The sequence below is a fragment of the Emys orbicularis genome, chromosome 14, assembly GCF_028017835.1.
Source record: "Emys orbicularis isolate rEmyOrb1 chromosome 14, rEmyOrb1.hap1, whole genome shotgun sequence".
NCBI classification, from domain to species: domain Eukaryota; kingdom Metazoa; phylum Chordata; order Testudines; family Emydidae; genus Emys; species Emys orbicularis.
The window spans coordinates 43,177,741-43,190,367 of NC_088696.1; the positions used below are offsets into that span (position 1 = coordinate 43,177,741).

The window sequence follows — 12,627 nt, forward strand, 5'->3', positions numbered from 1 at the left end:
GTACCATTACAAACCTGGCCCGAAGACTTGCCCAAGGCCGTGGAGAGGCTCAGCACTGGGCTTAGAACCCAGGTTCCTGGCTCCCAGTTTTGTCTTTAGACCATTCGATTACACCTTTGACTCAGGGGTGCCATTTCAGATTGGGGGGAGGGGCAACTTTAACTGTGATTCCCTAGGCTACTTAGGCACTTGAAAACTCTAGTGTTTTGGCAGATTATTTAGCAATTAGCTGACTGGAGCCCTGTATCTAATTCCTTTATAAAAGAAAGAAAATTAAATATTAGATCCACTCAGCTCCAATAACATGTTCTGACATCTTGTGACAAGTCACTTAAGAGACACTGGTTAGGTTTAAAAATTTAATGTATATTCTTACTTTATTACTACCTGTGGAGAGAGAGAGACCCCGTGAGGCCTCCTTTGTTCTATCCCAGCTCTGGGAGAAGAGCGGGGTCTAGTGGGTTACAGTGGGGAGCAGATACAGCTGAGTTCTAAATAAGAACATCAGGATGGCCAGACTGGCTCAGACCAATGGTCCATCCAGCCCACTATCCTGTCTTCTGACAGTGGCCAATGCCAGGTGTCCCAGGGGGAATGAACAGACCAGGTAATCATCAAGTTGCCCAGTAGAATCATAGAATATCAGGGTTGGAAGAGACCTCAGGAGGTCATCTAGTCCAACCCCCTGCTCAAAGCAGGACCAATCCCCAGACAGATTTTTGCCCCAGATCCCTAAATGACCCCCTGAAGGATTAAACTCATAAGCCTGGGTTTAGCAGGCTAATGCTCAAACCACTGAGCTATCTCTCCCCCCACTCCCAGCTTCTGCTAAACAGGCCAGAGACATGCAGAACATGGTGTTGGATCCCTGCCCACCCCGGCTAATAGCCATTGCTGGACCTATCCTCCATGAATGTATCTAGTTCTTATTGGAACCCTGTTATAATTTTGGCCTTCAAAGCATCCCCTGGCAAAGAGTTCCACAGGTTGACTGTGAAGAAATCCTTTTTTTTGTTTGTTTTAAATCTGCTGCCTGTTAATTTCATTTGGTGACTCCTAGTTCTTGTGTTATGTGAAGGAGTAAATAACATTTCCTTATTCAATTTTTCCATGCCATTCATGATTTTGTAGACCTCTAGCGTATCCCCCCTTAATCATCTCTTTTCCAAGCTGAAAAGTCCCAGTCTTTTTAATCTCTCCTCATACAGAACGTGTTCTATACAACTAATCATTTCTGTTGCCCTTCTCTAAACCATTTCCAAATCCAATATATCTTTTTTGAGATGGGGTGACCAAATCTGCACGCACTATTCAAGATGTGGGCGTACCATGGATTTATGCAGAGGCAACATGATCTTTTTCTCTTTTTATCTATCCCTTTCCTAATGATTCCCAACATTCTGTTCACTTTAATTGCCACTGCACATTGAGTGGATGTTTTCAGAGAACTATCCACAATGACTCCAACATCTCTTTCTTGAGTGGTAACAGCTAATTTAGACCCCGTCATTTTACACGTATAGTTGGGATTATATTTTGCCAAGTGTATTACTTTGCATTTATCAGCATGAATTTCATCTGCCATGTGTTGCCCAGTCACCCAGTTTTGTGAGCTCCCTTTGTAACTCTTCGCAGTCTGCTTTGGACTTAACTATCTTGAGTAATTTTGTATCTGCAAATTTTACCACCTCACTGCGTACCCCCTTTTCCAGATCATTTATGAATATGTTGAATAGGACTGGGCCCAGTACAGACCCCTGGGGGACACCACTATTTACCTCTCTCCATTCTCACCTTTTATTCCTACCCTTTGTTTCCTATCTTTTAACTGAAGTGCCTGCAATGCTTTCAGGATCATCTAACCAGCCTTAATTTACTTGAAGATAACAAAAGGCTGGTCATTAATCACCCTGCCTCTGTTTATAAACCAACTCCCTGCTGCAAAGGTTGTGCTGCTCCCAGCTTCCGAACTCATCACATATCACACTCAAGCTGTTGCAGTTAAGAGCGCTGTCGGGGGCAAGGGCGAGTAGACCTCCCCTACGAAACTGGGGGGGGGGGAGGTGTTAGAGCCCTCCCCTGGCCCCCCTAAATGGCGCCCCTGCTTTGACTCCTTTCTAGATAGTCATGAACCCCCCAACTTATCTGGATTCTTTTTCCATCCCAATTTTCCCTTGTCTCGAGGCACAGGGTGTCTGTGTGCTAGCTATGGTACTATCACATTAACCAGATCCACACCAACATATCGACCAGAATCTCTGTTTGCGTAACAATCTTTATTCGAAAATACATTTTCATACAGCAAACAAAGAAACCACACTGCCAACAGTCATCCTAGCCTCTGCTCCCAGAGGGGGAGATCAGCTGGGAGGCATGATGGATGGAGTCCTCATATTTCTGGGGTACAAGGGGAGTGTTTTCATGAACTCTGCTCTGCTGGGAAAAGCTGCAGCACCTTTGGTGGCTTATACACAAGACATATTTTTAATAAATCCACAGTAAGTGAATCCTCCTTCAGGCAGGAAGGTTTGTACTTTGAAGGCAATATGAAGGCAATTCTATTGGTGGTTATAAACTAAGGGAGGATAAATTGACTGAGTCTTGACGCATGCAGTCAGACCATAGACACAGATAGCTGGGATCTTCCCCACTGATCTCATGCCCCTTTCTATATCGTAAGTTTCATATAATTTGACTAAAAGATCAGTGACGCTATCAGGCCAAGGACAAGTGATATGACTGCCAGGTCACTTCAGTAGTAATGAGATCCGTTAGCTTGCTCTTTGGGAATTTTCAACAACAGCCCCTGTTATATACAGGTGGGTGTGTATTGTGCATGCCCCGTATCCAATCCTGCAGTCACCCATTGCTTTCAGTAGGTGTGCAGATCCTATAAACATTTTCTGTACTGGCAAGAACAGTGGTGAAGAGATTCCGGTGCTGCTTTTCACTGCCAAGGCACATCTGGGTTGTAGAGCGAGTCCATTCTGTACTGAGATGGGGAGGGAAATGAAGACTGGTCAGATTCAGATCCTAGGAGGTGCATGACTGCGCTGGGAGTTGCAAGTGGCTCAGCAAAGCGGGGGAAATGCCACTAGGTCACTTCTCAGGGGTTATGCCCTTCAAGTAATAAACCCAGGAAATGCCTGCCCCCATGCCTGATGCCCGGGCGCAGGAGACGACCAGCTTGCTGGTGACGGGCATCTTGCTGCCAGTGGGGTTCCCCTCAAAGGAGACGGTGATGAAGATGTTCTTCTTGGAGCGTATGGTCTCAGCAGCCTTGATGGTGAACGCTGGGTTCTCCACGTTGTAGGTGAAGGCCGTGTGCTGCAGGAACACATTCTTGAAGGGAATGGCCGTGCTGGAGCCAGCCTTGATCTGAAAGGGGCCCTGGGGCTTGGGGGGCACTGACACGCCAAAGAGCGGGATGCTGTATTCTCCTCCGATGGGTGACGACAGGATGAGAGTTGCTCTTGATTCACCCAGCTGGTAGGGTTCATAGGTTACGTCCACACTGACCTCTGTGCCCCCCTGAGAGCCTGCGGCTGCATTGATGATTTTATCCGTGTGGAAATCTGAACAGTCAGTCTGCAAGGGGAGAGAAGGCGTCACTTGGATTTAGAGAAGACATTTTAGCCTCTGTGGCCCAAGGTCTGACATACCCCAGAGCTCAGGAACAGCAGTGGGGTAATTTAGTATCACAGGATCCTGATACAAAATGTAGGGGGGGATCTTTACCATTTTCTAAATGAAATGCACATTCCAGCCCCCTTCACTGGGGGCCTTTCAATGCACACAGGGAATGCTCAAACCTCCCCCTCCCAACTGAAACTCTGGGAAAGTTTGGCTCCGGAGCTGGCTGAAACATTGTGGTTTAGGCTCCTTCTATTGCCTTGGGCAGTAACACCATGACTAACGTTGCCAGAAAAGGGGATGTCTTCACTCTAGAATAAAGTAGCACTAGCTAGCACAGCAGTAGATCTCAAAGCATTTTACAAATAGGACATTCAACCCTTTTTACAGATGGGGAAACCGAGGCACAAAGCGGGGAAGCGACTTGTCCGCAGTCGTCCAGCAAGCCCGTGGCTGAACCGAGACTACAGCCCAAGCCTCCAGTTCAGTGCTCTGTCCCCTCGGCCACACTGACGCCCTAAGCACCATTGCACTGCGATGGCAGCGCTGATAAAGACTGAGTGACCCACAGGGGAAGATGGTCCCTGCAGAAGGCTCAGCTTTGGTGGTGAAGTCAGTGGGAAGGCTGGCCACGTTCACCACAACCTCCCCATTCACCTGCATTGGCCAAGCTAGGAAAGGTACCAGCAGGGAGGGCAGAGCAGTGCTGACGGGGCCATGTACTGCTCGAGAGGGCTGATGGGGTAGGTAGACTGAGTTGCCTGCTGAATGTTTGTGCCTCCACCCCCTTGAGCATTGGTGGCTTCTTTACCCTTCAGCTAGCCCCAGAGCAGTGGGGGCCCTGATCACCTTGCACGTGTACTCCGTTCTTTGCCGGGTGTAGTTCATGAACTTGGTGGTGATGCTCTGGCTGCTGCCCAGCATGGCACGGAAGTACAGCGGCTTCTCCGGCCTGGCTGCAATGGCTTTCAGGTTCAGGTCGTACTGGAAGGAGCCCAAGTCGCTGCTCTGTAGCACCAGGCGCCCACTGACCTCCCCGACTTTTAGGGGCTGGAATTCGAACACGAGCACCCCCTGGGGGGGGGAAAGAGAGAACAACCTAGTCCAGGGGTGGGCAAACTATGGCCCGGGGGCTGCATCTGGCCCTCCAGACGTTTTAATCTGGCCCTCGAGCTCTTGCCGGGGAGCAGGGTCAGGGGCTTGCCCCACTCCGCGCAGATCCCGGAAGCAGAGGCATGTCCCCCTCTCCGGCTCCTACGTGTAGGGGCAGCCAGGGGGCTCCGCACACTGCCCCTGCCCCAAGCGCTGCTCCCGCAACTCCCATTGGCCAGGAACTGCGGCCAACGGGAGCTGCGGGGCAGCACCTGCAGACAGGGCAGCGCGCAGAGTCACCTGGCCGCGCCTCTGCGTAGGAGCCAGAGCGAGGAGAGGCCGCTGCTTCTGGGAGTTGCTTGTGGTAACCACTGCACACAGCCTGCACCCCTGACTCCCCCCGTGCCTCAACCCCCGCCCCAGGCCTGATCCCCCTCCTGCCCTCCGAACCCCTCAGTCCCAGCCCAGAGCCCTCACCCCGCTGGCACCCCAACTCCCTGACCCAGTCCAGAGCCCCCTCCCACACCCTGAACTCCTCATTTCTGGCCCCACCCCAGAACCCACACCCCCAGCCAGAGCCCTCACCCCCTCCCACACCCCAACCCCCAATTTCATGAGCATTCATGGCCCCCCATACAATTTCCATACACAGATGTGGCCATCGGGCCAAAAAGTTTGCCCACCCCGACCTAGTCCATCCGCGTGGGAGCAGAAATGTTCGTGCCCAGGCCAGGGATGGAACTTAGCACTTGTGTGCTGCATCATGAACAGTCAATAGCGGTTGTAACACGCAGCGCCCTTGCAACCCAATCAGTGCTCACTTGTGTAACACCAACAGACGCTGGTTGTCGGCAGGTGGAATCGAACCTGGGACCTCTGGAGCTTAATAAATGAGCCTCTATTGCATAAAAGCCATATGGCTCTTAGCAAAGGCTGTACAGCAGACTCATTAATCTCTCCCAGTGGTCTCGGTACCATTAGCTGGGACAGAACACCACAACCAGGAGGTGTGTGGGTTACACTTGCTCAGCGCATTTATCATCTACAGCACCATGGGTTTACATGGTGGGGATGGGGTATGAATTCATTAATCAATGATCATTATTTATCAATTCATAAGACGAAATGCACCCCAGACAGGGTGACAGAAAGCGAATAAATTGTGGAACTAACCAAGTTGTTTCATTGTTCTGATCACTCTGCTTGCGTGTTACATCTCTTCCCCCCATCCACCCTAGCCTGGCTTGTCCATTTGGCTTGTCAGCATTTTGGGACAGGGATTATCTCTGATAAATCTGTACAGGCTAAGCCACAAGGGTGCGTGTCTCTAGGAATTACTGGAACGTCGATATAAAAAACGACATTTCTGATTTCTCACGCCCAGATCTTGGGGGTGGGGGATGCATTGACGAAGTGGGTGGAGAGCTGTGGCAAACCCCTGTAAAGCAGGAGGGAGGAGGATGCCTGTGCCTGTCCATGTCTGTATGTTTGTTAATTAACCATTCAGTGTGTCCTTCCTGCTTTGTGGAGAATCTGCCGCAGGGAAAATGAAAAGCTCCCCGCTGGCCTGCAGACAAAGTGGCAATATTTTCCAAAATAAAGCTGTATTCTTCATCCAACTTGTGTGTCCTTTTGCTCTTTGGGCCAGGGGAGCTGGGGTGGAGAAGGAGATTGGTAGAGCAGAGAGCAGCTCAGCCCCACTTCAGCTGCTCTCGGCCTACCCAGAACAAGGGTGCGGGGAGCTGGGATGTTTAGCGCAGCTAAGGCCTGGACAGGGGACAGAGATGATGCTCAGAAGGGCAGGCAGAAGCCTCGTGGGATTGCACTTGGAGAAGCAACTGAACCAGTGCAGCAGTTAGCACAGTGACAGCACTGCCCTGGAGGGGATTGGCACAGGGGCGAATGACTCAGTAGCTGGCCTTGCAAACAGCCAATGCAATCACAACAGTGGTGGGAAGGCCTGTGGGCTTGTTGGCAGCAACTCTGCATGTGGTCGTGTGATGTGTTACAGGCATACTAGCAGTGCATGGCAGATTCCTGCAGGGCAGTGTAATTCTCTGTAGGGATACTCCGCACATCCACACTCCCCCCACCTCTCTGATTTGCTTACCCTCCCCATCTTCTCATTCCCATGTGACCCTTCGGGGACTGCAGCCGCTGAGGATCAGGTGGGGTCTGTTACCATTGGAAACCAGCCCCATAGTGCACACACAGCTCAGGCTAACACCTGGGCCAGGAGCACTTGCATAGGCGCCGACTCTGTGGGTGTTCTGGGGCTGGAGCACCCACCGGCAGCTCCCCGTAGCCCCGCCCCGCCCCCCTGCTCCAGCTCACCTCCACCTTCTCTGCGAGCGCACCGACGTGTCCTGCTTCTCCCGCTTCCCTCCCAGCGCTTGCGCCACGAAACAGCTGATTCCCGGGGCAGGGGGGGGGGGGGGAGGAGGGGGAACGCGGCGTGCTGGGGAAAGAGGCGGGGCCGGGGCGGGGATTTGGGGAAGGGATCCAATAGGGGCAGGGAGGGGGCGGAGTTAGGGCAGGGACTTTGGGATGGGGTTGGAATGGGGGCGGGGCCAGGGGCAGGGATGGGGTGGAATCAGGGCGGGGCCAGGGGCAGGGGGGCACGGGCACCCATCGGTGCCAGAGAAAGTTGGCGCCTATGAGCACTTGGGCTGTTGACATTCTAGAAGGTCACAGCAATTGCGTTACTGCAGAGGGAGGAGAGCGGGGGAAGCAGGTTTGTTGTGCAAGGCTTTGTCCTACCTCGGACTGGGCGGGCACAATGAACTGCGGCGGGAGGTTGACATCGGGCACTTTGCAGTCTGTAGTGAACGTCACCGGGAAGACGAGGGGGTTCTCCACCTTGACGGAGGAGGACGTGCTCTGCCGAACAGGGGTAACCATCTCGATGGTGCTGACCGGACCGGAAGGGATGGCCTTGAACGTGACCAGGTAGAACACGTACTCCTGTGTCGCCTCATTGCGAAAGGTCACCTGAAATCAAGTACAAAAGAGGTAACAGTCAGACCTAGGGGAGCTGGGAGCTCCCTCTGGACCGGGGGCTGGTTCCGGTCACAGGAGAAATGAACTCATCTTGGACTCTTCCCACCTGCCGCCTACACACACCTGGCAGAGAACAGGTGCCCTGCTCAGCTTCCAGGGGAGCTTCACTTTAGATGTCCAACTACCAGAGCAGTCACTTCATTCTGGGCACCCAAAAGTTTCAATATTTTGGTTTAAAATCCTAGAGACACCCACCCTCATCCCCACACACGACCAGCAAGCAACCCTTCCTTTGCAGAGCCACAGGGCCTGGGAGTGGGTCTACCTTGGCACTGAATAGCCCTTCCTTGTAGGAGAAGAAGGTGAGCTTATAGTCCTTCTTGGAGGAGGCAGGCACTTCCGTGTAGTCCAGCCCCTTCAGCATGGTGGTGATGTCCAGCTTTTCTGGTTTGATCACATCCACTATCACGTGGAATCTGGGGAGAGACAAACAAGAGAAAGGTCAAAAGGCCTCATTTCCACTGCAAACAGCCAGCCATCCGCCAGGTAGCAAACGTTTACGCAGGCTGTCTGACTGGTGCAGCTAGAGTATGTCTACACTGTAGTAGGGACACGGGCTCTGACACATGTCTACGCCCTGCCCTAACACCCACAAAGCCCTTTGACATGCACCCGCACCCCTCACAACACGGCTCGTCCCAGGGTAGAGGTCTGAGCCCACGGTCCGCTGTAGTGTCACGCCTGCCCACTTCGCTGAGGCTCTTCTAGCCAGGCTTGTGTTCGGATAGTCCACCAAAGCTATCCCACAATTCCTGGGCCCTGCACGGTCTGGCCCTTCTGCTCCTCAATAGTTGGTCCAACATGTGCTTTGTGGTTCCAAACCATGTGACCAGGGCCGGCTTTAGGGAAAATGGCACCCTGGGCGAACTTGCATTTTGGTGCCCCTGGCCCCCATGCGCGTGGCACCCTCGATTGCCCCTGGCCCCCGTGGGCTCCCCACCCTCCCTTCCCCCCAACCCCTACACTGTGCCCGTTTGCCCCAATGCCTGTTCCCCCTCCTGCACCCCTAATCCCTACACCCCGTTCTCTGCCCCCTTCCTGCACCCCAACCCCTGCCCTCCTCCTGCACCCCAACCCCTGCCCTCCTCCTGCACCCCAACAGCTGCAACCTCCTGAGCCCCTAACCCCTGCACCCCTCCTGTATCCCAACCTCTGCCCCCTCCTTCACCCCAACACCTTCCCCCTCCTGTGCCCCTAACCCCTGCCCTCCTCCTGCACCCCAACACTGCCCCCTCCTGCACCCCAACCCCTGCCCTCCTCCTGTACCCCTAACCCCTGCCCCCTCCTCCACCCCAACATTCCCTCTCCTGTGCCCCTAACCCCTGCCCCCTCCTGCACCCCAACCCCTGCCCTCCTCCTGCACCCCAACAGCTGCAACCTCCTGAGCCCCTAATCCCTGCACCCGTCCTGTATCCCAACCTCTGCCCCCTCCTTCACCCCAACACCTTCCCCCTCCTGTGCCCCAACCCCTGCCCTCCTCCTGCACCCCAACACTGCCCCCTCCTGCACCCCAACCCCTGCCCTCCTCCTGCACCCCAACACTGCCCCCTCCTGCACCCCAACACTGCCCCCTCCTGCACCCCTAACCCCTGCCCCCTCCTCCACCCCTAACCCCTGCCCCCTCCTCCACCCCAACATTCCCCCTCCTGTGCCCCTAACCCCTGCCTCCTCCTGCACCCCAACCCCTGCCCCTCCTCCTGCGCCCCCAACCCCTGCCCCTCCTCCTGCGCCCCAACAGCTGCAACCTCCTGAGCCCCTAACCCCTGCACTGTGCCCCTTTGCCCCTAATGCCTGTTCCCCCTCCTGCACCCCTAATCCTCACACCCCCTTCACTCCCAACCTCTGCCCCCTCCTGTGCCCCTAACCCCTGCACTCCTCCTGCGCCCCAACCCCTGCCCCCTCCTGCGCCCCAACCCCTGCCCCCTCCTGCGCCCCAACCCCTGCCCTCCTCCTGCACCCCAACAGCTGCAACCTCCTGAGCCCCTAACCCCTGCACTGTGCCCCTTTGCCCCTAATGCTTGTTCCCCCTCCTGCACCCCTAATCCTCACACCCCCTTCACTCCCAACCTCTGCCCCCTCCTGTGCCCCTAACCCCTGCACTCCTCCTGCACCCCAACACCTGCCCCCTCCTGCGCCCCAACCCCTGCCCTCCTCCTGCACCCCAACCCCTGCCCTCCTCCTGTGTCCCTAACCCCTGCCCTCCTCCTGCACCCCAACAGCTGCAACCTCCTGAGCCCCTAACCCCTGCACTGTGCCCCTTTGCCCCTAATGCCTGTTCCCCCTCCTGCACCCCTAATCCTCACACCCCCTTCACTCCCAACCTCTGCCCCCTCCTGTGCCCTTAACTCCTGCACTCCTCCTGCACCCCAACACCTGCCCCCCTCCTGCGCCCCTAACACCTGCCCCCCTCCTGCGCCCCTAACACCTGCCCCCCTCCTGCGCCCCTAACACCTGCCCCCCTCCTGCGCCCCAACCCCTGCCCTCCTCCTGCGCCCCTAATCCTCACACCCCCTTCACTCCCAACCTCTGCCCCCTCCTGTGCCCCTAACCCCTGCACTCCTCCTGCACCCCAACACCTGCCCCCTCCTGCGCCCCAACCCCTGCCCTCCTCCTGCACCCCAACCCCTGCCCTCCTCCTGTGTCCCTAACCCCTGCCCTCCTCCTGCACCCCAACAGCTGCAACCTCCTGAGCCCCTAACCCCTGCACTGTGCCCCTTTGCCCCTAATGCCTGTTCCCCCTCCTGCACCCCTAATCCTCACACCCCCTTCACTCCCAACCTCTGTCCCCTCCTGTGCCCCTAACCCCTGCACTCCTCCTGCACCCCAACACCTGCCCCCTCCTGTGTCCCTAACCCCTGCCCTCCTCCTGCACCCCAACAGCTGCAACCTCCTGAGCCCCTAACCCCTGCACTGTGCCCCTTTGCCCCTAATGCCTGTTCCCCCTCCTGCACCCCTAATCCTCACACCCCCTTCACTCCCAACCTCTGCCCCCTCCTGTGCCCCTAACCCCTGCACTCCTCCTGCACCCCAACACCTTCCCCCTCCTGAGCCCCTAACCCCTGCCCTCCTCCTGCACCCCAACCCCTGCCCTCCTCCTGCACCCCAACCCCTGCCCTCCTCCTGTGTCCCTAACCCCTGCCCTCCTCCTGCACCCCAACAGCTGCAACCTCCTGAGCCCCTAACCCCTGCACTGTGCCCCTTTGCCCCTAATGCCTGTTCCCCCTCCTGCACCCCTAATCCTCACACCCCCTTCACTCCCAACCTCTGCCCCCTCCTGCGCCCCTAACCCCTGCCCCCTCCTGCGCCCCAACCCCTGCCCCCTCCTGCGCCCCAACCCCTGCCCCCTCCTGCGCCCCCAACACCTTCCCCCTCCTGAGCCCCTAACCCCTGCCCTCCTCCTGCACCCCAACACCTTCCCCCTCCTGTGTCCCTAACCCCTGCCCTCCTCCTGCACCCCAACAGCTGCAACCTCCTGAGCCCTTAACCCCTGCACTGTGCCCCTTTGCCCCTAATGCCTGTTCCCCCTCCTGCACCCCTAATCCTCACACCCCCTTCACTCCCAACCCCTGCCCTCCTCCTGCGCCCCAACCCCTGCCCTCCTCCTGCGCCCCAACCCCTGCCCTCCTCCTGCGCCCCAACCCCTGCCCCCTCCTGTCCCTAACCCCTGCCCTCCTCCTGCACCCCAACAGCTGCAACCTCCTGAGCCCCTAACCCCTGCACTGTGCCCCTTTGCCCCTAATGCCTGTTCCCCCTCCTGCACCCCTAATCCTCACACCCCCTTCACACCCAACCTCTGCCCCCTCCTGTGCCCCTAACCCCTGCACTCCTCCTGCACCCCAACACCTGCCCCCTCCTGCGCCCCTAACCCCTGCCCCCCTCCTGCGCCCCAACCCCTGCCCCCCTCCTGCGCCCCAACCCCTGCCCCCCTCCTGCGCCCCAACCCCTGCATTGTGCCCCTTCACCCCAGCCCCTGCCCCTCCCTCCTGTGCCCCCAACCCCTGCATCCCCCTCCTGCACCCGCGTGGGGAACCTGACCTGGATGCACAAAGCAGCTGGCACTGCTGCTCGCTCCCCCACTGCACTGCTGCGCCTCCACCCCGCGCAGCCCTGGGGGGCTGGGAGGGGGGAGCAAGGAGCTGTCAGGGCTCCCTGCATCCAGGGCACTTTCCCTGCCGGCTGCGTAAGGGGAGGGCAGGAGAGCAGCAGCTCCTGATGCCTCGGCACAGCCCAGGTGGGGAAAGGGACCTGGATGCAGGGAGCCCTGGTGTGTGTGTTGAGGGCAGTGTGTGACAGTGTGTTGAGGGCAGTATGTGACAGTGTGCGTTGTGCTGAGGGCAGTGTGTGACAGTGTGCGTTGTGCTGAGGGCAGTATGTGACAGTGTGCGTTGTGCTGAGGGCAGTGTGTGTGTGCCTGAGTGAGTGACTGCGCTGTCTCTTTAAGAAATCACTCTGGGTCAGGAGCCTGAACTAGGCTCGTTCAGACACAAGCAGCCGCCCGAGGCAGCAGCACACAGAGATCTCCCCCCCCCCCCCCCGGCCCCCCAGCTTAGGGAAATCAGACACACGGGTGGGGGGAGGGGGACACCCTGCCATCACCCCCCGCAGAGCAGACAGGAGACGCTTCCAGTGCAGAGTGGCCAAGGGCCCTCCAGGGACAGGGTGTGTGTGTGGGGGGGGGGGGGCAGGAACAGCAGTGGCTGAGCACGTGTAGCGGGGGAGGGGAGGGGCACCTGGCTCCTAGGCTGTTCCTCCAAGTGCCCCCCCCCCCACTGCTGCTCGCCCGCCTGCCGCCCCCGCCAGCCCAGCTGGCTCTCGGCAGCAGGTCAGGTGGGAATCCAACCC

General features: G+C 57.1%; 1 protein-coding gene across 1 annotated transcript in view; it reads right to left on the bottom strand.

Annotated features, from left to right (window-relative positions):
* Positions 1-3,099: 3,099 nt before the first annotated feature.
* The window catches only part of HYDIN (HYDIN axonemal central pair apparatus protein), a 383,856-nt gene continuing 374,328 nt past the window's right edge, over positions 3,100-12,627 (bottom strand). The window contains 4 exon segments of the mRNA XM_065416810.1: positions 3,100-3,588; positions 4,483-4,707; positions 7,486-7,716; positions 8,051-8,201. Of these exon segments, the coding sequence (XP_065272882.1) occupies positions 3,100-3,588; positions 4,483-4,707; positions 7,486-7,716; positions 8,051-8,201 (1,096 nt within the window).